This window comes from Gobio gobio (genome assembly GCF_949357685.1).
Source record: "Gobio gobio genome assembly, chromosome: 14".
NCBI lineage: Eukaryota > Metazoa > Chordata > Actinopteri > Cypriniformes > Gobionidae > Gobio > Gobio gobio.
Genome location: NC_137107.1, coordinates 28,572,061 through 28,595,156, shown reverse-complemented (window position 1 = coordinate 28,595,156; position 23,096 = coordinate 28,572,061). Strand labels below are relative to the sequence as shown.

General features: G+C 37.1%; 3 protein-coding genes across 3 annotated transcripts; 2 read left to right on the top strand and 1 right to left on the bottom strand.

Moving 5' to 3' along the window:
- Window positions 1-101: 101 nt before the first annotated feature.
- pcf11 (PCF11 cleavage and polyadenylation factor subunit) lies at window positions 102-10,935 on the top strand. Its single transcript, XM_079835695.1, has 16 exons — window positions 102-498; window positions 2,390-2,515; window positions 2,766-2,948; window positions 3,051-3,209; window positions 3,675-4,666; window positions 4,779-4,962; window positions 5,071-5,314; window positions 5,490-6,838; window positions 6,943-6,994; window positions 7,116-7,232; window positions 7,322-7,436; window positions 7,562-7,745; window positions 7,894-8,049; window positions 8,806-8,898; window positions 9,681-9,716; window positions 9,918-10,935. The coding sequence occupies exons 1-16, from the start codon at window positions 331-333 to the stop codon at window positions 10,128-10,130; spliced, it is 4,371 nt and encodes a 1,456-aa protein (XP_079691821.1). The 5' UTR covers window positions 102-330; the 3' UTR covers window positions 10,131-10,935.
- Window positions 10,936-11,484: 549 nt separating this feature from the next.
- Window positions 11,485-18,114, bottom strand: ccdc90b (coiled-coil domain containing 90B). The gene is made up of 9 exons (XM_079835696.1): window positions 17,434-18,114; window positions 17,234-17,353; window positions 14,370-14,473; window positions 14,188-14,289; window positions 14,017-14,058; window positions 13,848-13,919; window positions 13,709-13,762; window positions 12,638-12,752; window positions 11,485-12,397 (listed from the first exon to the last, which is right to left on the bottom strand). The coding sequence occupies exons 1-9, from the start codon at window positions 17,528-17,530 to the stop codon at window positions 12,342-12,344; spliced, it is 762 nt and encodes a 253-aa protein (XP_079691822.1). The 5' UTR covers window positions 17,531-18,114; the 3' UTR covers window positions 11,485-12,341.
- A 402-nt stretch (window positions 18,115-18,516) lies between these two features.
- Window positions 18,517-22,719, top strand: alg8 (ALG8 alpha-1,3-glucosyltransferase). Its single transcript, XM_079835694.1, has 13 exons — window positions 18,517-18,622; window positions 18,820-18,898; window positions 18,992-19,185; window positions 19,394-19,500; window positions 19,614-19,681; window positions 19,827-19,953; window positions 20,875-20,978; window positions 21,110-21,230; window positions 21,343-21,482; window positions 21,637-21,776; window positions 21,857-21,954; window positions 22,056-22,128; window positions 22,212-22,719. Exons 1-13 carry the CDS (start codon window positions 18,534-18,536, stop codon window positions 22,444-22,446), a joined length of 1,575 nt encoding a protein of 524 aa, XP_079691820.1. The 5' UTR covers window positions 18,517-18,533; the 3' UTR covers window positions 22,447-22,719.
- The last annotated feature ends 377 nt before the right edge of the window (window positions 22,720-23,096 follow it).

Below are 23,096 nucleotides of genomic sequence, written 5' to 3'. Positions count from 1 at the left end.
CAATGATATTGAGCGCAAAGATTTCATTACCCAATCGAGTTCGAGCATTTCAGCGCAGCCAATCGGAAACCAGTGACGCGCGTTCAACTATAAAACGTTTCAGATGACGCGCAGCCTCCGCTGAAGTTCGACGGACATTTTGCAACGCTCAACAGAACCTAGAAATATCGTTTTAAAAAAAGCAAGACGTGAGGAGTCACAGGACGACATTCGACATACAGAGGAAACCAAGAGGAAATACAGATGTTTAAGTGGACTGTGTTGCAAGTAATGTTTGTATAATAGTTTAAATTGTGTGGCGACGGCCTTCGACTCAACAACGGCTCAAAGATGTCGGACGAAGGCGCGAGGGAGGACGCCTGCCGCGAGTATCAGTCCTCGCTGGAAGATCTGACTTTCAACAGCAAACCGCACATCAACATGCTCACCATTCTAGCCGAAGAAAACATCCAGTTCACCAAGGATATCGTCGCAATAATTGAAGCACAAATTGCCAAGGTTTTTATGAAAATAGATTTATTTTTGTTTTGTTTCAGTCATCGTCTCATAGCTCGAGTGTGGCCAGTTAACGTTAGTTAAATGACGACATGACATGAGGCCAGTAACATGGCGGCAGCGCGGCTAGTTCGCTAACTACATTGTTTAAACCGACGTAAAACATGTTGACGCTATATTATCGTCAACTCGTATTGAATTTCTCATTGTACACAGACTTTTATTTATTATCAGTCGGAATGCCCTGCTTTCTTGCTTAGAAAAGATACCGTTCCACATTCCTAAATTAGGCCAGTTGAAGCAGCATGTTTATCTCCTTGTTGGGTCCCAGCTGCTCATAAAGTCGGATTTACTGTTGACGCACATTTGGCTTGAAGTTAATAATCCATGTTTTAACGTTATAGGATAATGATAGCAGCCGCTACATTCACGGTTATTACCAATGCGAGATCCTGCATTAAACCGAAGTTTCAGCAAATTGTACGTTGTTCTATGTCCATATATAATTATCTGGTGAAATGTAAAAAAAAACAAATACGTGGTTATTTATCCTCAAGAACCCTAGATTGGAAAGATAAAACATTTCCGTATTATGTAATCAACCCAGCGCTGGGACTTGAGTCATCGTCGTTTTGTAGTTTGTGTCGAATGTGTACTTTGCACATATAACGTTAGCAATCTTTGTTAAGTTGTATTGATTAGGAATGCTGGTATAAATACGCGCTGTCCTTTTCACTTAACAATTAATCAAGTATAAGCATTTGCATACTCCTGGTTGTAGTCATGTCTTATCAGCTCTGGTACACGTGGTTTGCCGCTCAATGTACATAGATGGCAGGGTATTTTTTTGAAAATCCGGGGAATTTTTTCATATTACCCTTGTTTGTTTGCAACCTATTTGAAATCTTGCACTAGTTCGAATAGTCTGTTGGCCTGCTCCGTGCAAACGAGCAAGCCTGGATTTAAAGTCTTTAATACAAATGTGCGCCATTCAAATTGCTGTGTACTTGAAACCAATAAAGGGTTTGGGGTGTTAGATTGCTGAGTAAATTTCCATTTTTTGCTGCAATGTTAATAAATGGTATACAACTGTGACAATAAACTATGTGAAATGTCCTTTTGTCTTTATTTCCCAGTGTATTTTTTTGTGGTAATATGTTTGCTATATTGATTTCAGTCTAATCTAAGTGCTCTTTAATACAAAGACATGCATTGGTGTAGTGTCTTTTCCAATGACATTCCAACGCTAAATGTGTAAAATTACTTCAACAAAAAAAAAATCAAGAATTTTTTTGCAAAAACTGCTGCTCTCTGCACTGTGGCATGCTGATCACGTCTTGACCTTTTTCTGGACTCGTGTAAAATGTAAAGACCACGTTTTTTCTCCAATGTGAAGATCAAATATAAACTTGAGTTGAATTCATGGCCAAGACAAAAAAAAAATACAAGTGAAATCAACTTCATCCCTTTTATTTTTCTCCATTTAAAAGGCTTGGGTTTCTTGTTAAAAGTCTCTGAAACTGGAGTTTATAAAGTGATGCCAGTAACGTAAACTGAATTGTACTGACAACCTAACAAAACTGTTTTTCCTGCTTGATGGACTTGGAGCATGAAGTGTGGACAATGAAGTTTTTTTCCTTTTCCTGGGACATGGATATTTTTTTGTACCTGCATCTGAGAGATTTTTCCCTGTTTTTTGACGGATCTGGTTTCGAGGATTTTCTATTTTAACTGCAAAACCGTGGACTTCACCCTGAGTGCTAGAATTGTCTTTTGTGCCAAATTTTTTTCATTCAAACTTAAACCATTTAATAACCTCTATCAAACTAATTCAATGTAGTTTTGTATTTCTCCCATGTTGTTCTCTAAACTTGTCAGTTTTCTATCACTTTAGGCACCTGCTGGTGAGAAGCTCCCAGTTTTGTACTTAGTGGATTCCATAGTGAAGAATGTTGGAGGGGATTACCTTGAAGTGTTTGCTAAGAACCTAGTCAATTCCTTTATTTGTGTATTTGAGAAGGTACATAATTCTTTGAATTTGTGTCCATGGTGTTAACTTCTGATTGAACGTCATATGCTCTGTCCTCATTTAAAATACTGTTGTGCTTATTTCCTTCACCTTGATAGTTTATTTAATGCCTTAATAGTAAAACATACATTTTTTTTTGTTCAATGTTTGAATGATAATCTCTGTAGTTTTGTCTGTTCTGTGAGAATAAATGGAGGAGTCAGATATTCTTTCCCCCCCTTTTCTTTTTGATTCACTTTAGGTGGATGAGGTCACTAGAAAAAGTCTCTTCAAATTGCGTTCCACATGGGATGAAATTTTCCCTTTGAAGAAGCTATATGCACTAGATGTGCGTGTGAACTCTGTAGATCCTGCCTGGCCTATAAAACCATTGCCACCAAATGTGAATGCCAGCATTCATGTCAACCCTAAATTTTTAAAACCGGTAAGCATTAGAGGAGTTCTGACTGATCCTTTAGTTTTGAATGGGTGGGTATATATGTACTGATATGGTTTATCTGAAATGTTTGCTTTTTTCTTTGCATAGACTGAGGAAAAGTCTCCAAAGCCTGCACCACAACCTCCAGCTCCGAGCTTGACACAGGAGCAAATGATAAGACAACAGTTGCTTGCAAAGCAAAAGCAGTTGTTAGAACTTCAGCAAAAGAAGATAGAGCTTGAACTTGAACAAACAAAAGCTCAGTTGGTGAGTTTAATAGACACATGCTTTATAACAAGCTAAACTAAAGTGCTGCAAGTCAGTATTTGCAGTTTTAAAATTATGGTGTGTCAAGAACAAGTGTTATGTAATGGGACTGCATAGCTGTGGTCGGTCTAATACAGTTGGATCAACATTCTTCATACTGCTTGATGTGTGCTTATGGGGTCGTTCACACAGAATGCATTGTCCATTCCACTGCACTACTTTTCTATTCTTTTTCAATGTAAACATGCGCTAGACAGACATCTTTAACCGTTGTGCTTGCGTCTTTTGCAGAGTCTCGTGCTGAAGTTCAATAAAAATAAAAGAAAAAAGAAAACGCATCTCTAGGCCATGTGCTTTTCCCCCATTTTACTGACCTGTTTTTAGCAACAAAGATGCATTCTGTGTGAACTGGCCCTAAAACACACTTTTTAAAGATAATTATTGCTTCTTCTTTTTTAACTCAAGGCTGCAAGTCCTGCTGTTGCTTCAAACCACCATGCCAGTGCTCCAGCCCGTTTTGATATCTCACCAAAAGTCAGTCAAACGGTTCCTGCACCACAGACTAAACCTTGGCCTCCAGCACCATCAGAAAAATTGTCAACCAGAGATCCTAGATTAAATAGACTTGGTACAACGGCTGTAAATGCAAAGGAACAAGTGATGCATAAGAAGGATAGTCAGGTTGCACCAAGCTTTCTGAATGCATCAGAAAAAAGAGGACAAGTCTTAGCTGAAAGACTGAGTAAGTTGAGGATTCCAAAAAAGGATAACTCTACCATTGAGGAAAAACCTAAATCCAAGTCCATGTCACCAGCTGGAAAAGGTGTCCTTGTCAGACCCAGAGGAATGGAGTCTGAACATTCAAAGGCTGCTGAAGTGAATAAGAAGGACCCAAGGCTACATAAGCAGATGCACGAAAGGACAGATTCAAAGGATGATGATGTCCGAGACAAGAAAAGAAGTTCAGAGAAGAAAGATAGGGATGAAGGTGTCAAGAACTTAGATCATCAGAAGTCCAGCAGCACCAGGGGCAAGCTTTTAAATGGCTCTCTAAACAAGCATGAAAGGCTTGAGACATTTCTGAAACAAGAAATTAAAGTGAACAAAGCAAATGTTAGAAAAAGGTCTCGTTCAAGATCACGTTCGCCACCGTTACATTCTCCCAAAAGAAAAGAAAGGCGATCATCTCCAAAGAGAAAAACCAGGAGTATTACTCCACCCCCCAAGTCTGGAAAGGCCAGACTAAGTAAACATCCACATAATGATGATGCTTTTCCACAGCCGAGTATAAGAGATGAACGAAGTACTAAGAAGAGCGCTCCAGAATCAAGGCGATCGAAAAGGCCGCTTGAAGATAGACCTGCTGATCAGAAAGATGGACCACCACAGAGAATTTCAGCAGAGAAAGACACAAAAGATAGCAAGAGGTGGAGGAGTGGATGGGAAGAAAATAAACAGTAAGTTACTTTTTCTTCTTTTCGTTTTTTTTTTTATTACTATTCTTTACACTTTTTGTCTTGCTAAAATTGAACATGTAATCTCATTCAAATTAATAAATTGTGTGAACAGTCCCAAACAGTCAGATCCAGATCTTTCACATGGACGACTGGGCACCCAGAGACACAAGACTTGGAACACTAATCAAAGACCATCCACACCTCGTACACCTAAGCAACATCGCTTGAGTGTTGATAGCAACATACAAATACCAGAAGCACTCAATTCTGCAAGTAAACGGGATCTTTTAAGAAAGGTGTGATAGTTTCATTCTTTAAGTTTTGTAATAAAGTTTTCTTGGTCTAAAACATTATTACTCTACATTTGCTAATTACTATCGCTAAACTGGACTTCTTTTTTTCAGGCTAGGGAAAGGCATGATGCGGGCGAAATATCCAATGATGAATTCCTCAATGTAGCCCATCAAATAAAGCGACTCTTTCAGTATCAAGAGGAAAGACAGCGGTCTGACTCTTGGGATGAATCGTGTGACGAGGGAGTGTATCCACCAAAAAAGAAACCACAAGGATTAGTAACCATAACTGATGCAGCGCTCTCTTATCTGGAGCATAAATCCAAGTTGAAAAGAACACAAGTCCTCCGCCCAGGTAAGAATTGTCCCGTTTGTAAAAGTTTTTATGTGAACTCTTTTTCTTTTAGTATTACCTGTAGTTTTATCATTTTATTTAACAATTTCGCCATGACACATTCTAAGTTGTTGGTGTTTTGTGTTGGAGTCTTAATTTTAATTATTTTCTTATATTAATTTGTCCATCTCTATAGTGAAAGGAGAGCCTTTGCATGAAATGTTTCTCTATCAGCCTCATCATGAACCGACTGAACGATACAGTGAGAGCTCAGATGTGCATAAAATGTCTAGTGATGCCATAAAGCCAGTCTCTGACCATGAAGATCCTAGAAGAACTGACAGGCCTCCATCATGTACAGGATCCACTTTCAGAAATTCGCCAAGCCCTGTCAGCTTGGATGGAACCTGTGGAAAATCCACAGTACTTCCTTTTGAACGGGCATCATCTCCGGTTGAAATGGATCAACAGCCTGATGGAGACATCAGCCCACGTTTTGAAAGTCCCAACAGCGTGCACTCTGGTACAGGCCCAGATGATGGTCCAATAAGTGTAGAGGTTCTTCCAAGGCACGATCATTTCTTGGAACAGGGAAGAAGTGGACGAAACCATGATGAATCTCCTGGGAATACACCGACTCACTCCTCAGAAGGACCCATGGCACAGGTGAATGCGCCACGGCATGATGGACCGAATGTTACTAAACGATTTGATAGATATAAGAGTTCTCAAGCTCCCTTTGATGGGCCACCTAGCCACATGAGAGAGCCAAGAATAGATGCTCCTCCAATACCTTATGCTCCTCCTCGGTATGAAGGTAATACAGGTGGATTTGATGGGTCTGGTGGACCCGTAAGGTATCCCGGACATCGCTTTGATGCCCCTCAACTGTTTGAAAGGTTTCCCAAAGCCCATGAAAGACCTGTGAGATTTAACAACCCACCAGTTTCACACAGGCCAGTGAGATACATAGAGCCTCATAACATGGTGAGATTTGACTCTCCAGCCCCAGTTCATTATGATCACACGATGCATCAAAACAGATTTGTTAATCCACCAAGGTTCGATAATCCTCACATACCACATGGTCCACCAGGATATGAGGAACCGAGGTTCCCTGGTAGACTAATACATTTTGATGAACAGCAGGGTGTTAGATTTGATAGTCCATCAGGTGGGATGCGCTTTGAGAACCCAGTGCAACCTGAACCCATAAGATTTGATGCACCACCTGTCATGCCAAGATATGACCCTCAAGGTGCTCAAAGATTCTGCAGTCCAAATATTCCAAACCAGCTGAGACCACAGGAACCAACAATGTACGATCAAACTCAAGGTCAAGCTCCTGTGATAAACCCTGCCGTACCACCACCCAATTTCAACATGCCACCCATGAACTCGTTTGGTGGCCCAGCTCAACAGTTTCCCATGCAGCCAAATGTTTCGCAAGCATCCAACTTCAGTGTCCCTACATCATCAGATTTCCAAGGTTCATTTAGACCTGTTCCATTCCCTGGTCCAGGTGTTGGGAGTGTTCCTCAGCCTGTAAGTATACCTTACTCAAGAAGTCCCTTACTTTTGAAGAGTTTTCTTGGCGTTTTGTTAAATCTAGGTATTTAACGTTTTGGTTTTATGTTGTGTATTTTCAGATGATGGGAGCTCAACCCTTCATGCCAGCAAACCAAATGTCTTTCCAGCCTGGTAAGAATGTCTTGATTTATTTAATTTGTTCATATATCATGAAACAGTAATAATACACTACTGGTAACTTGTTTACTTTAGACCTCTATTATAATTTGTGAACTATTGATTGTTGATTTAGGTTCCCAGTTTCCACAGTCTGAGCCGGAGTCATTGAGGCAAATAGATGTGAATGATCTGTTATCAAAACTTATATCCACTGGAATAATAAAACCTGCACAAACAGACTCAGCAACTGGTATGCATATTTAACTTCTTACTTTTGGACAATTAATTGCACTGCGTTCTTTCAAATGAACCTATTTACATTTATAAAATCTATTTTAGACTCCACATCAGCAAGTCAGACTTTATCTGTCCCTGAAGAAGAAGAGGAGGAGGAACAAGAGGAAGATGAAAGTGTCCCAGATATGACTGGCTTTGTTTTGGATGACATGAAACAGTATGCACATCTATATACTCTCTGGAGTCTAGACATAAGTGAAGCTGATAAAAATATATTTTATGGTTTGACAATGAAAAATGGCTTAATGAGACCAGTTGTTTTGTAAAATGTGTTTAATTTAGGAGACATGACAGCATTATCATCAAACTATATACTGGAATCCAGTGCTATTCTTGCGGCATGCGCTTTACTGCGTCTCAGACAGATGTGTATGCGGATCATTTGGACTGGCACTACAGACAGAATCGTTCAGAAAAGGACATCAGTAAGAAAGTTACACATCGCCGGTGGTACTACACTCTGACGGTAAGCTGGATGGGGTCTTTTCTCATTCCATTTATTTATTTATTTATATTGTCTGAAATTGTTACTGAAATGACCCCCTAAACTGTGGTCAGTGAACAAAGGATCTTTAAAAAATATCTGACATGAAAAAAAAACTGCTGTCTATTAGGATTGGATTGAATTTGAGGAAATTGCTGATCTCGAGGAGAGGGCAAAGAGTCAGTTCTTTGAAAAAGTTCATGAAGAGGTTGTACAGAAAACTCAGGAAGCAGCCAAAGAGAGAGAGTTCCAGAGTGTAAAAGCTGCAGCCGACGTCGTTCATGAGGTAAGGGGAACTACACAGACTTGTGTGTGCTTGTCCTAAAATCCGGTCCTGTCTAGCAGAGTTTAGCTCAAACCCTGATCAAACTCACCTACCTGTGCTGGAATTTTCTTGTGATCCTTTAGAGACCTTGATTAGCTTGCTCAAGTGTGTTTGATCAGGGTTGGAGCTAAACTCTGCAGGGCATTGGCCCTCCAGGGCCAGATTTGAGGAAAAATATCTTTGGTTAAAGTGTCATGAAACCCCCCTGTTTTAGCACTGGTTGTTTACACCATAGACTCAAAAAAAGTTTCAAGAAATGGGTGTGCTAAAGTGGAAGAAGAGGGAGACAACCATTAAAACAGACCTAGATCACACTCATTATACAGACAAATGATTATTAAAAATGAGCGGAAGCTGAACAGGCAGACGTAGCGTCTTGTGACATTTAAATTCTCTGCTGTAATGCGATCTCATAAATAATACAGTGCAGTATTTGGATTAAAAGAGTTCATCCTCATGAGTAATGTGAAAAAAAAGCTCAGAAACCTAAGACTCCAGCCACCACTCAGAATTAACGCATATATCTCACTTTTTATACCGTTCGTTCAACTTTGCTTTTTAAACCGGAAGAACTACAAAAAAAAACAATTCCCATAATAATAAATGTGTGCTATTGTTGTTTTCATTGATGTGCAATGCTACTTCTATATACATCTCAAAAAAATGTGTTAATAGTTTGAACAAATACCTGCTGAACTAAAAACTTCTCTTCCTCAGCTATGTGAGATTTGCCAGGAGCAGTTTGAGATGTACTGGGAGGAAGAAGAAGAAGAGTGGCACCTGAAAAATGCCATCAGAGTTGATGGAAAGGTAGGAAATCTTCTAATGAATCTTCTAATCACTTAAATTCTGCCTTTTGATTTCTCACCCTTATGTCGTTCCAAACCCATAAGACTTTCATCTTCAAAACACAAATGAAGATCTTTTTGATGAAATCTGAGAGATTTATGTCCCTCCATAGACAACTGACACTTTGACACTTAAAAAAGTTAATAAACAGATCGTATAACTAATCCATATGAATCGGGCAGTTTAGTCCATATTTTCTGAAGAGACTCGATCACTTTATATGATTTTAATTTAGGCTTTTATTCACATATAAAAATTTGTCAGCGAACAGAAGCTCATTCGAACCTGCTTGATGCACGAAAACGAACCTCTCGCGGAAGCTCAAATGTGCTGCGTAACACATGGGAATGAACCTCATTGGTTCTTGCACTTTAAGCAAACATGCTTGAGCTTCTGTTGGTTTACCACAACTAATGTGTGAGTTAATGAATGTTTATATGTGAATAAAAGCCTAAATTAAATCTGTTCATCATATAAAGTGATCGTGTCTTCAGAAAATGTTGGACTAAAGCACCCAATTCATATGGATTATTTTTTACAATCTCTTTATGAACATTTGGAAGCATCCAAAGTGGTATTTGTGTAGCTGTCTGTTCCGAAGATGAACAAAAGTCTTGCGTGTTTATATTGACATGAGGGTGAGTAATTAATGACAATTTTTATTTTTTGGGTGAACGATCCTTTTAGTAGCAGTGGGTTTCATTTTTGATAAAACACCTTAATTGTTTCCCCCACTCTTTTAGACATATCATCCCTCATGTTACGAAGACTACAAAAATGTAAGTGTTTGATTTGTAGTTCATCTTGTAAGTTCTAACTTAAGATGATGGCATTCTCCATATGATGATCATGCATCACACCTGTGTCCTGTGGCTGAAACATGCTGTGTTTTGGATTCTGCTTTATTTCATTTATATGGAAAAACATCATTCCATCTTAATTTCTGTTCAGGCAATTAAAACACTTCCCTTTTTTCGTAGACATCCTCCTTTGTGGATTGCACACCCTCACCCAATAAAATGCTTACAGAAAACCCTTTAACAACTTTCATGAAACAAGAGCAGGGTGAGGAGACGTCATGCTCCAGTATTAAAGAAGAGCCCTCAGAGGAAGTTATCGATGCACCAATGGTAAAAGAGGAGGTTCAGGTTAAGTTGGAAGGAGAATCACAAACCAGTGCAATTGTTTTCTAACTATGCTGCTCTTTTAGCCACTTTTTTCGTGGTTACTTTAGCTGGTCTTTTGTGTTTTTGTAAAGAAGGATATTTTTATATTGCAGCGTTCTGGGGCCGGGACCTCAGCTAGTCACTTTAAATACATTTTTGTATTTGTATTTGCCTGCACAATTCAGGTATTTTTTGCCATGTGAATGCCCAGTGAAATGTACTGCAAAATATGTACATATGGGGGTAAATGTATATGTATAATTTAATTTATAAATAAAGATATTTTTGGAGTCATTGTGTAGTATTGATAAAAAAAAAAGGTTTGAATTTTTTTGGTTCTCAGAATGAGATATTTGTTCTAACTTTTTGAAAATGGTGAACAGTGGTTGAATACTAATTTATGAATTACTTTTTTTGTTTTGCTTCCCATTAAAAAAAGAAAAGAAAAGAAAAAGAAGAAACGACGAGGGAAAACCCTTTTCAGTAAATAATTCCCTAAATCCAGGTTTGGGGCTGATTGTAAATTTAATAGTTGATGGTACATAATTTACTATGAGAATTTCCTTGACCTCAATATGTAAATAGTTATTTCAGAATTTACTACTGTATTTGGTTCAGAGTAATGTGTTTAGTTCAAAATGGAAAAAAAAGAAATCAGGGTGTTTTTTTGTTTTTTTTGGTCTCTCTTTTTGCAGAGGTTCAAAGGGCAATTTTGCTTTATGCGGAATATTCAATAAAAATCTGAGTAAGAAATAGTGTCGTGTGAAAAGTGATTATTGTGTGCTTTTGTCAGTTTTATGCATAATCCTAAATAAAATTTCAGTGCTAATGGAACATTCTCTGTTCAGTTATTCTGTCCTGAATATTACACAATTTCAATGTGTCTGTTTGAATTCTCATTGTATGTATACAATAACATTAGTTACAAATATACTATATAGTTTACCACTCATGTTTAAAAGAAGCCCTTCAAAAAAAAAAAAAATTACTTCAGAAGAAATCAAAACCTTGCTTAAACCAACATGGTATAAAGCAGTTAATATTTCTATATGTCTTGTCTTCAAAGATACGTTAGTGACATGATGGAGCTCTAAGATCCAGAACCAGTATGATATTATTGGTCTGGTGGTCATGGACCCTCAAGATGGTTGTTGATGATAAACGTATGTACTAAGAAAAAACTAAGTCACACTCGTGGTAATTTTAGCCTTATTACTAAAACTTGCAAATTGTTATTACTATAATTCAAACATTTCTGTATTACCAGCGTGAGCTATGTTTTGTAAGGGTGTATTTTAACGAGAACATTTGTATCCTAATATGTTGAAAATATATCTTATGCTTCAATATATTAAGTGAAATGACCCCAATATATCAGATTCAGTTTCTGGATAAGTTTTAATTTCTTTGTGACTTTAAATACATATTATACAAAGTAAAAAAGTTGCATTGTCCAAAGTCTTTTTACATATATGACATTTGCCTTTTCATGCAAACAAACATGCTCACCAAATCTATTAACACTTTCAAGAAATTTTCAATGAAAGGGTAAACTACACTTTCATGAAAAAGAATAATTTTGGGATTTATCTTTTCAAAAACTGAAAATTTTAATGTAAAATAAATGTATTGTCAAAACCTTGAGTATTTATTGGCAATATAAAAAAAAACTATTGATGGAACTTGAAATTTATATAACATACGAAAGGTTTTGTGCTGCATTCACACCATGTCGTAATTACACAAGTGACGTTCTACTCTTTTACGAGGATGTGAGCGCTTTTTTTTTTCCAGAATCTCATAATTCCAGTAATTCCAACATGGCGTGCGTGAACGCACTTTGGTCTGAAGCAGAGATGCCCAAACCAGGGCCTGTGAGTCAAGGTTGGCCTGTGATGACTTGATTTGCCCCACCATATCACCCCAAAAAAAGATTTATTTATTTATTTTTTTACATTGTTGAGGAATTGTTTTTTAATAATACAGTTGGATATAATACAACATTGACTTCTGGCCCACAGCCCTTAATCAAATTTGATCTTTGGCCCTCTGTAGTTAAAAGTTTGGGCACCTCTGGTCTAAAATAAAAGAAACACATTATGATGCTAATATTAAAAACAAGTAATATTGAAAAGTAAAAAATATAATAAAATAAATATACATTAGCATGAATAAAACAAACAGCAGAACTTTTTTAGATAAATCTCTGGACATTAAATCTCTCCCAATTTGTGAGATTCATTTCCAGAAGCGATAGAATCCCAAGGCAATTGCCAAGCAGGTGAAGATGCAGGCTGTGAATAAACATAATAATAATGATAAAAAACAGATCATTCCATTTACAGTTTAGAATATGTTCTAAGTGCCCTGCCCATAAAAAGAAATGTAAATGACTTCAACAAACTAAGCCACTAACAAAGCACTTGATTCATTTATTTATCTGTTATCAAGTTCAGAGTCTTACATAACGGACTTGCAAACGAGTCACTCATTAGTCAGCTGTCATCCGTTTGAAAAGAATCTTCAGTACATACCTGCAAGATATCTAACCGTCTCTAGCTTGAGTGATTCCAGGAGGGTTTTCAAAGAGGCTACTTGTATATCTATATTCTTTGAAGTTTCCACTGCTTCACTTTCTATATCTGCATTCTGGAAAAATTAGGTTAAAAAGAACTTTGACTGTAATAATGTGTCATTTTGGATATGAATAATGGCAATAAAAGCGTAAAGTAATTCAGTCGCACTTTATTTTACAGTACGTGCACTTTTAATGTACTTACCAAGAAAGTACTGAGTAATATGGGGTTAAAAATTAGGTTTAGGGGTAGGTTAAGGACTAGTATTACCCAGTTATTGTAATTACTGCAATAAGTATATACTATGTATGCGAAACAGGTCTGTAAAATAAAAGCTGTGTCTCATTTCATTTAATTTTGAAGGCTGCATCCTCTGGAGGACACATCCTGTGAAGGATGCGGTATATGGAGTGTCCTTAATCAGAATTAACCGAGACGTCCTCCGTAGGACACACAGGCAGGAAGTATCACGTTGCTATGCCAACACGTTCACAGTGGAGTTGCGCTCTCACACTAGTTATATGAATGAAAATTATTTATAACTTGAAAATGACTATGAAATGTGTCTTGCCTTGACTGCAAAGTACTGTTCTAAACGTGTAAAAATCACTAAACATGTAATCCTGTTTACCACAACTATCTATTTGAGGTAATACAGCTTAAAAACAAAAACAAGCTTGAAACTACTTAAGTTTAAACACCACATCTTCGCTTGCATGTATATCTGCCGGCGGCGCCATTTTTTCAAATAATATTTAAAAAACATGACTGTTGTTAATGGCGACGCAAAGAATTGTGGGTTATCTGCAGCAGCGAAGGATACACCTCATGCACACTCCGAATTCCTGAAAAGAAGGGCGCATTTGAAGGTCGCAATCGGAGTGTCCTACTTACTTTTCTGAAATGAGACCGCCTTGATGACGCATGCAGCCTTCAAATGCGACCTCTGGAGGACGCAACCTTTCGAAATGAGACGCAGCTAAAGTGCTACTGAAAACATGTTGCCTGATCACAATTTTTAAACCTTACCATTTTTTGAAACTCCGTTTTAACCTCCATAAGTTTTTTCTCTTGATCTGTAAACTGGAATAAAAAAAATACTGGAATAACTTACATTTTCAAAAATCTATACAAACTGTTAAAATGTTAACAAGTAATGTACACATACCATGTCAGTAACTCTACTTCGCTCCAGATTAATGTCTAGCTTTGCATCTGCTCTGATTTTTTGACTTTCTTCCTTCAATGTAAACATAAAAAAGAAAGAAATAAAGCTTACATTAAACAGAAACACGTATTGTGCAGAATGATTATTGGAATTAATACAATTTACCCACCAGTAGTCTATTCTTTATGTGCTCCAGCTCGGTTTTCATTTTCTAAATTGTGAAATATTTGAGAAGATAAAGAACCAAATTGAACTTCAGTATTATTACTTGGTGGACAAAACAGGTTTTGTCCTTTATTTTGTGTTCATTCTGATTCTGAGCCAAAAACTTTATTCTTACTGCATTTTCTGAACGCAAGTTGGCAAATTCACTCTTCTCCAGGATAACCATGTCTTTCCTGATAGCGTCTAAATGAGCCATGATTTGTTGTAGAGCTATTTCCTAACACAAATGAAGAAACCATATTCATTAGAGTTCGTTAATAGTCATCTTTGCTGACAGTAGTTTTGTTAGTCATTTACCTGATGGGCTCCAGTGACCATGTCCCTGTATACAATGTCCATATTGGCTGTAGTAAGTGTCACCAATGCTGTGACAATCACTTCTGCCTGCCTCTTCTCAAAACCTGGATTACATATGCAGGGCCGAATGTAAAATAAAGCTTATTAAAAATAATTGTTTTTTTAAATTAAATATATGCCCAATTTTTAAAGCATATTTAAAACACTTAGTAAATGTAAATACTAGTAAGTAGTAGAATAGATAGTAGATATAGTATCTATACTACTAGACAGTAGAATAGTCAAATAAATAAATTGCATACAAATGAGAAAATTGCAGGCAACATGCTTAAAGGTCCCGTTTTTCCTGTGTTTTTGAAGCTTTGATTGTGTTTACAGTGTGCAATATAACATGTGTTCATGTTTCGCGTGTAAAAAACACAGTATTTTTCACACAATTTACTTATCTATTTACCGCTGTTTTCACTGTCCTAAAAACGGCCTGATGATTTCCTTGTTCTATGAAGTCCCTCCTTCAGAAATACGTAACGAGTTCTGATTGTGCCAGCGGTTCCCGTGTTGTGATTCGACAGCAGCTTTGCGCACGTTGCCCGGAAAGGTCACGCCTCTTACCATGACGGGGAGATGCATCTCAATGTTATTGTAAACATGTCTATATTACCATATCAATTTGAGCCGGAATCATTCCCGGAGAATATCGAAGAGGATCGATTACAACCTGTTCAAGAAAGACTTTTGCAGGATGTTTCATAATAAGCTGTTTATTAAGTAGTTGTTAAACGCACCAACTTAAATAATAAAATACACCTACCGGTTGTGGTCCATAAACAACGCCTTCTCCAGACAAAGAGGGAACTGCTCCATATTTCAAGAATTATCTTTGTGCGAATCCGGCATTAAACTGATTAAGATTGAGGAAGCTGTCCTCAGCAAAATGTGCTGCACATAGTTTTAAATTTGGATTATAATTTTCGGGAACCGAGTTAAACATAAATTGTAGACATTGATCTCTAAGTATAGCGTCCCTGGGAAGGCCAAACAAAGGTGATTTGACTCCGGGATGAAAATAACAGCGTCTCGACGACATGGCGACAAACACACTCTACAAACGCAACACTTCCTCTTCTCCACGTGCGAGAGCAACAAGACCACGCTCCCTTTTTTGTGAAATTCTTGTGGGCGGAGGTTAGTCAACAAACTAACCAAACTACTGTTCTAGTGACGTCATTAAAGCAGGAAGTACAGGAATGTAGTCAAAAACGGCCGTTCGCTGTAGGCTTTGAAAGGGAACTTCTGTTAAATAAAATATCTCGCTTGGCATTGAACTTTGAGTTTTATAATTTTACAGGTATTATTTATGCTCTAACAGCAACATTATACACTAACTAAAGTTTGAAAAATGGGATCACGAAGAACAGGACCTTTAAAACTTCGGCAAATAAAGGCCTGTTCACACCGGGACGATTTTCGCGGGCGTTTATCGCCGACGTTTAACGCCTCGTGACTAAACAAAGGGCGCCAATGTGAGTGTGCACACCGACGCGCAAAACGGCAGGCGTAAAAGCGTCATTTAAAAAAAAAAACGCCTCGGGTTCGTTTTTTTATTTTGACGTGGCGCGTTAAAAACTGGCCGACCAATGAGATCGGCGCTTTTGTTCACGTGCCTGGAGCTGTTGAAGTGACAGTAAAACACGACTTGGTGGCGCTCAAGCACAAAACGGTCTTGCCGAGCACACATTGATACGACGAAGAAGTAGTAAGTATACCAAGAAGAAGATGAGCTGCTAATGCTGCTTGCCATTTAGCAAAAAGTGTGTGAATGGTTTTGGCCATAGACATCATATGTCTTATGGGTTTTGGCAAGCACGTAAATACTGTCTCTCTTTTCTTCTGTGTGACAAGCGAGTGTCAGAAGTGTAAAGTGCCGCAGCACCACCTTGTGTACCGGGAGCGTCATCTACTGAATGTGCACGTTCACTCGGCGCATCGCCAGTGAAAATCGCTTGGGTGTGAACACTCAAGACGCGCCGAAAAACGTCACGAAAAACGCTGGCGATAAGCGCGCGCGATATTCGTCCCGGTGTGTACAGGCCTAAACGTTACTTCATAGTCAGTTAAAGAGATAGTCCACCCAAAAATAAAAGTGCTCCACACGGCTCCGGGGGGTTAATAAAGGCCTTCTGAAGCAAAGCGATGTGTTTGTGTAAGAAAAATATACATATTTAAAACTTTACAAACTGTAATCTCTAACTTCCACTAACTGTTGTACGTTCACAAGACACTGGCGTTCCAGCGTATGACGTACAACGTTCCAGTGAGAATATGCTAGTTCTCGTGAGAACCAAGTTTTGTTTTGCTCTATCCTCTGTGCTTCCGCATTCGTCACCGGAACTTACGCTACGCTTGCGTCCTATACGTCGGAAGCCAGTGAACGAAAGTTAGAGATTAGAACTTCTCTTCAGAAGGCCTTTATTAACCCCCCAGAGCCGTGTGGAGCACTTTTATTTTTGGGTGAACTATCCCTTTAACTTACTATGAAGTAACGTTACTTGCCGAAGTTTTAAGCATGTTGCCTGCAATTTTCTCATTTGTATGCAATTTATTTCTTAAAATCGAACTATCTATTTTACTATTCTGTCTAGTAGTATAGATACTATAGATACTACCGGTATATCTGCTATCTATGTATCTATGGATACATGCACTTTTATGGACTTCGAAACAGAAACAACCATTCACTGCCATTATAAAGCTTGGAAGAGCCAATATACCTCCGATTGTACTCATCTGAAAGAAGAATGTCATATACACCTAGGATAAATCATGGGTTAATTTTTGGGTGAACTATCCCTTTAAACACATACCGCTGGATTCCAGCTCTTTTACGAGCGCATGGGAGTCAAACGTGAGTTTCCTCTGCTCCAGTGGCGTTAACTCCACTTTTCTCACATCATATGTCTTGACAGCCGTAGTTTTATGCAATCCTAAAAGGAAAAATAAGTCTGTAAGTCCTTGAATAGGGCTACTAACTGCACTGTGTCCATCGGTCAAACACAACACTTACCTCTTCGTTGACACATTGGTTGGATGTTAAGTTGATGCAGCTTTAACAGCTTGGAGAACTGGTATTGTCTCCGTATAAACATTCCCCAACATAACATTGTTATATAAAAAGTTATATGGCTAAACGAAATAAATATAGGATTATTTAAATATGAAGAGAATTGTTATGAGCTTTTAGCTTATACTTTTTTTGCAAAGACGAACTCCTCTGTCTGTCTGTCTGTCTGTCTGTCTGTCTGTCTGTCCTTCCTCTGGCATTCAGGGCAGAACGAAACTGTAAACACACCTTTCAGGGTCAAAATTATTTAAAAACTCTCCAGATCTGTTGTGTGGGTTCCTGGTTTGGTTCACTTTAGATGACGTTTCGATAGATTGTGAAGAAGGTGGAGTTTTCCCGTCTGAAGTCGTACTGGTAGAGATGAGATGAAGTAAGCAACTAACGTTAGAAAGCCTATGCTAGAAAGGCAGTTTAGCATAAAACAACGCTTAGCGGCCCGGATGTTGTGTAATGGTCAGGTACGACGGGTCTAAATAAGAATCTTCACCTTTTAACTATTCACTGTATATTTTCAAAATAAACAGCTATTGAAGTTTATAATTGCGATGATTCACGTATAAAGGATTATCCACCCGAGACCGCCAACTTACATTAAAGAACTTTCTTAGCGCTGTTAAAGGGATAACGTTACCTCACCCAATAATGAAAATCCTGTCATCAATTAACTTACTCGTCCTCAATTTTGTTCCAAATCTGTATGAATTTCTTTCTTCTGCTAAACACAAAATAAAATATTTTGAGAAGAGCGTAGGTGCGATGGGTAGATATTTTTTTATATACTTTGAAAGTCAATGGGGACCAGCAGCAAAACTGTTTGATTACCGACATTCTTCAAAATATTCTTCTAGATATAGATTTACTATCATACATTTTTGAGTCTACCAATCTCCGGCGAGATACCAAAAAACGTCCTGATATTTAAATCAGGCTCAAATGGGCATTGATCTTCTGAGCCGTCACGCGCCCCCTGCTGGAGAACTTGTACCACCCAAAGGTTGTAATTCGGCTTTTAGAAATAAAGTTTTCTTCTGTCCAAAGCTGTCATGGCTGCGCCCATGCCTAACGATAATAGCTGTTTTTTTGCTTTGGCTCTTGGAGTTTCATTTCTCAAATGTCTTTTGATAAATGCCTAGTAAGTGAATTTTTCTCGCACTATATACTTTCCCTCTCATGTGATCATCACATTAAAAGATAAAAGTCCTTGCCATGTCAGAGAAGCGAGCAAATACTCGAGGCTCATTCATTATGTCCTCCTTTACGAATACCTTTGCATCACATATTGTCAAGTAATGTGATGTAACATTTTCATTAAAAATCATTATATTTCAGCCACTCGACGGACTTTGAAGTACATAGGAACTGGCTTGCCCTGACTCACAGTCTGCCAGTATCACAGTGGTATTATGAGGTAGTCATATGGATTACATACAGTTTTTATACAATTATATAACACACACGCACGGTTTTTATTTAGTGGTTTATTTTGTATTATTTGTTTCAGGCTACATCTGAGTGGACATTGGATTATCCTCCCCTGTTTGCTTGGTTTGAATATGGACTTTCTCATATTGCCCAGTTGTTTGATAAGGAGATGCTGGTTGTTCAGAATCTGAATTATGCAAGTCCAGCCACAGTTCTGTTCCAAAGACTGTCAGTCATTGCAGCTGATATGGTCTTGATTTATGCAGTTAAAGAGTATGTAGCTTCTACATGACACTTTAAAAAAAAAACATACATAACATAAGTAACATATCTTCATTATTTTTGCACAATTGGATCAAAAGTAGTTTTTGTACCATTGTCTTTTTTCATCTTTAAAAGATACATTTTAAGGGATTTTTAAGACCATATTAAGGGCTTGCTAATGTTGAATCCAGGGTGAAGTTCATTTGTACTTTTTTAGATGCAGCAAATGTTTGCGAGCAGACAAAGGAAAGGACCTTCTGGGAAAGCCATCTTTCGTCCTGACAGTGTTGTTGCTGTGGAACTTTGGCCTTCTAATTGTGGATCGTATCCTTGGAGATCTGGCACATTAATAAGTCAAGTCATGCATGCCCATACTGTGGCTCAGACATGTCATTTCCCTTGCCTGAAATTAATTTTGCTTGACTAAATTCCTGCAGATATTCATTTTCAGTATAATGGCTTCTTGTTTGGAGTTCTACTTCTATCAATAGCAAGACATTTCCAGGTATTGCTTGTAATTTCTGTGCGTTAATTAGAGATTTTTAAGACATAACTAATCTGGAAGTGTATTTAAATATCATACATGCGTTTTATTTGAATTTCAGTTGGTTTTGATTCAGAATATATCTATGATTTTTCTGTGTTAACAGAATAGACACTTAGAGGGGGCTTTGCTGTTTTCAATACTTTTAAACTTGAAGCATATATATCTATACATCGCACCTGCATATGGTATCTTCCTGCTGAGATGTTTTTGTTTCACCCAGAACAATGCAGGTAATACATGGTCTTTGTCAGAATACCTGAAAAAAGTATTATTGTTATTACTATTTTTATTTTAAAGAAGGCTTATGCTGATTTATTTATTAATGCAGAAAAACAGTAATGTTGTGAAAATGTTATTACAATTTAAAATAATGGTTTTCTATTTTAATATACTTTATAATATCATTTATTTCTGTGATGCAAAGCTGAATTTTCATCAGCCATTACTCCAGTCTTCAGTGTCACGTGATCATTCAGAAAACATTCTAATGTGCTGATATATTATCAATGTTGGAAACAGTTGTGCTGCTTAATATCTTTTCATAACCTGTGATACATTTTCAGGATTCTTTGATGATTAAAAAGTAAATAAAAAATAAATAAATTATAATAATAAAATATTTATATCTTTAAAATAGAAATCTTTTGTAACAATACACTATTGTTCAAAAGTTTGGGGTCAGCATTTTTTTGTTGAAAGAAATTATTTTATTTAGCAAGGATGTGTAAAATTGATAAAAGTGTTAGTAAAGATTTATATTGTTAGAAAAGATTTCTATTTTGAATAAATGCTGTTTATTCATCAATGAATTCTGAAAAAAAGTAGCAGGTTATTAAAAAAATAAAGGAGCACAACTTTTTCCAACATTGATAATAAATCATCATATCAGAATGATTTCTGAAGGATCATGGGACACTTAAGACTAGAGTATAATGGCTGGTGAAAATTCAGCTTTGCGTCACATACATAAATTACATTTAAAAGTACATTAAAATAGAAAACCATTTTACATTTTTTTAATAATATTTCACAATATTACAGTATTTTTTCTGTATTTTTGATCAAATAAAATAAAATTTCTTTCAAAAATATTAAAAATAGTAATGTTTCCAAACTTTTGACCGGTACTCTATATATTTCTTATTTTTCAGATGGGTCTTTGCAATGGAGAAGTTTCAGTCTCTTGCGACTGGTAGCACTAGGAACTATTGTCTTGACTACTTTTGCAGTGTCATTTGGACCCTTTATAGCACTGGTTTGTTATCAGTACATCTAACATTAAAAACTATTCTTTTATGAATAGAAAGTTCAAATTAACAGAATTTATTTGAAATTGCTGAATATAAGTATTAATTTCTTCATCTTGATTGTATTCATCTTTAAAAGGGTCAGCTTCCACAAGTCCTGTCACGACTCTTCCCCTTCAAGCGTGGTCTGTGCCATGCTTACTGGGCACCAAACATCTGGGCGCTTTACAATATAGCAGATAAAGCCTTTTCCATTCTGGGTATGTTCAGTAACTCCAAAGATTGTGTTGTATTACTGTAGATCAAATAGAAACAATATGTTCATATTATGAGCGTTGTCACCATAATGATTCAATCACTGCCCTTTTTCAGGTGTGAAATTGAAAGTGCTTGACATCAGCAAACTTCCCAAGGCCTCGATGACTGGTGGTCTGGTTCAAGAGTTTCAGCACTCTGTGCTTCCTTCAGTCTCTCCTTTAGCAACCCTTGCTTGTACATTACTGTCAGTATTGGTGAGTTCTTTTTGATTCGAATTGTTAATCTGAATAGTCAAATGAATGGCCTTAATTTCATCCATTGACAGAATATGAATAATGAGAGCACAATGATTTCTAGATTTGCCAGTCTCTAAAGTGTATACCATTTTTGTCACTTTGGTCCTTGCAGCCTGCTCTTTTCTGGATATGGCATAGACCTAATGGGGCGAGAGGATTCTTGCGCTGCCTTGTCGTTTGTGCCCTTGGATCTTTTATGTTTGGTTGGCATGTACATGAGAAAGCCATTCTGATGGCCATACTTCCTTTAAGGTGATCATCTGATGATGGTATCCTTACATAAGCATGTTCTGCCAGCCGCCTACTCTCTCAAACAGTTTCTTGTTTTTCAGTTTGCTCGCTGTGGAGAGTAGAGAAGATGCCAGGATTTTTCTTATCCTCAGTATAACCGGTCATTATTCCCTATTTCCTCTCCTCTTCACAACCCAAGGTATATCCCATTCAGGGGAAAAAACTCATATACTATCCTGCAACAAGCATTTTGCATCATCATTGATTGTAATTCTTAAACATTTCCATTCTTAATTCCAGAGTTGCCCATTAAAATATTTCTCATGTTGCTGTTTACAATCTTCAGTTTCACTTCCCTAAATACGCTGTTCAGGTCAGTACTTAAAATGGGATCGTTGGACTTAATGTTTAAACAAACGATTGGTAATGTAATTCATTCTTCATGTGATTTTCCAGGAAGGGCGGGGCTTTGTTGAACCTGCTGGAAGCCACGTATCTCTTGGGCCTGATTCCTCTGGAGCTCATCTGTGAGTTTGTTTACCCGCTGACAGTCTGGCAGAAGACGTTCCCCTTCCTCCCTCTGATGTTCACCTCCGTTTACTGCGCGCTGGGAGTGACATATGCCTTTATCAGACTATATATTTCATTGCTGACATGTTCAGACACTACTAAAAAGATGAAAACACAATGAATCATGTGATTCAGAGGCTGGGCATATCTAGAAACTGTTGAATAGGACAAAAATGTTTGTTGGACCAAAATGAAAGATTTGTAGATATCTTGGGATTTGTTTGGGGATGGTTTGTGGGATATGAGTATCTTGGTTCTCTGTTGTTTATTACTTTATGGAATATAGACTATGGATACAAATGTTTATTTTTTAAGGTGTTTTTCTCAATAAACTTGCCTATCTATAACCTGCAGTGTTTTTATTGTTAACTTAAACAAAAACTACAAAAAGCTGAAATAAATAAAAATTAAAATATTACATGGAAAAACTTAAACTTGTACTTAAATGAAAACTGTAATACAAATAAATTCAAGCTATATATATATATATATATATATATATATATATATATATATATATATATATATATATATATATATATATATATATACAGTATATATAATAAAATGACAAAAGCACATACCAAACTGGCTAAAACTGATTCCATGTCAAATCAACCAAATTTCAGAAACTTACTAGTGAAAGCATTAAAAGTAAAGAATGTATATTTATTGAGTAATTTGCTGTTTTGTAGAGGAGGGTCAAAATGACAATTTTCACCTGAAATTTGAAGCCAAATTTCAGGGGTTTAAAAAAAATGCCAACGGTGA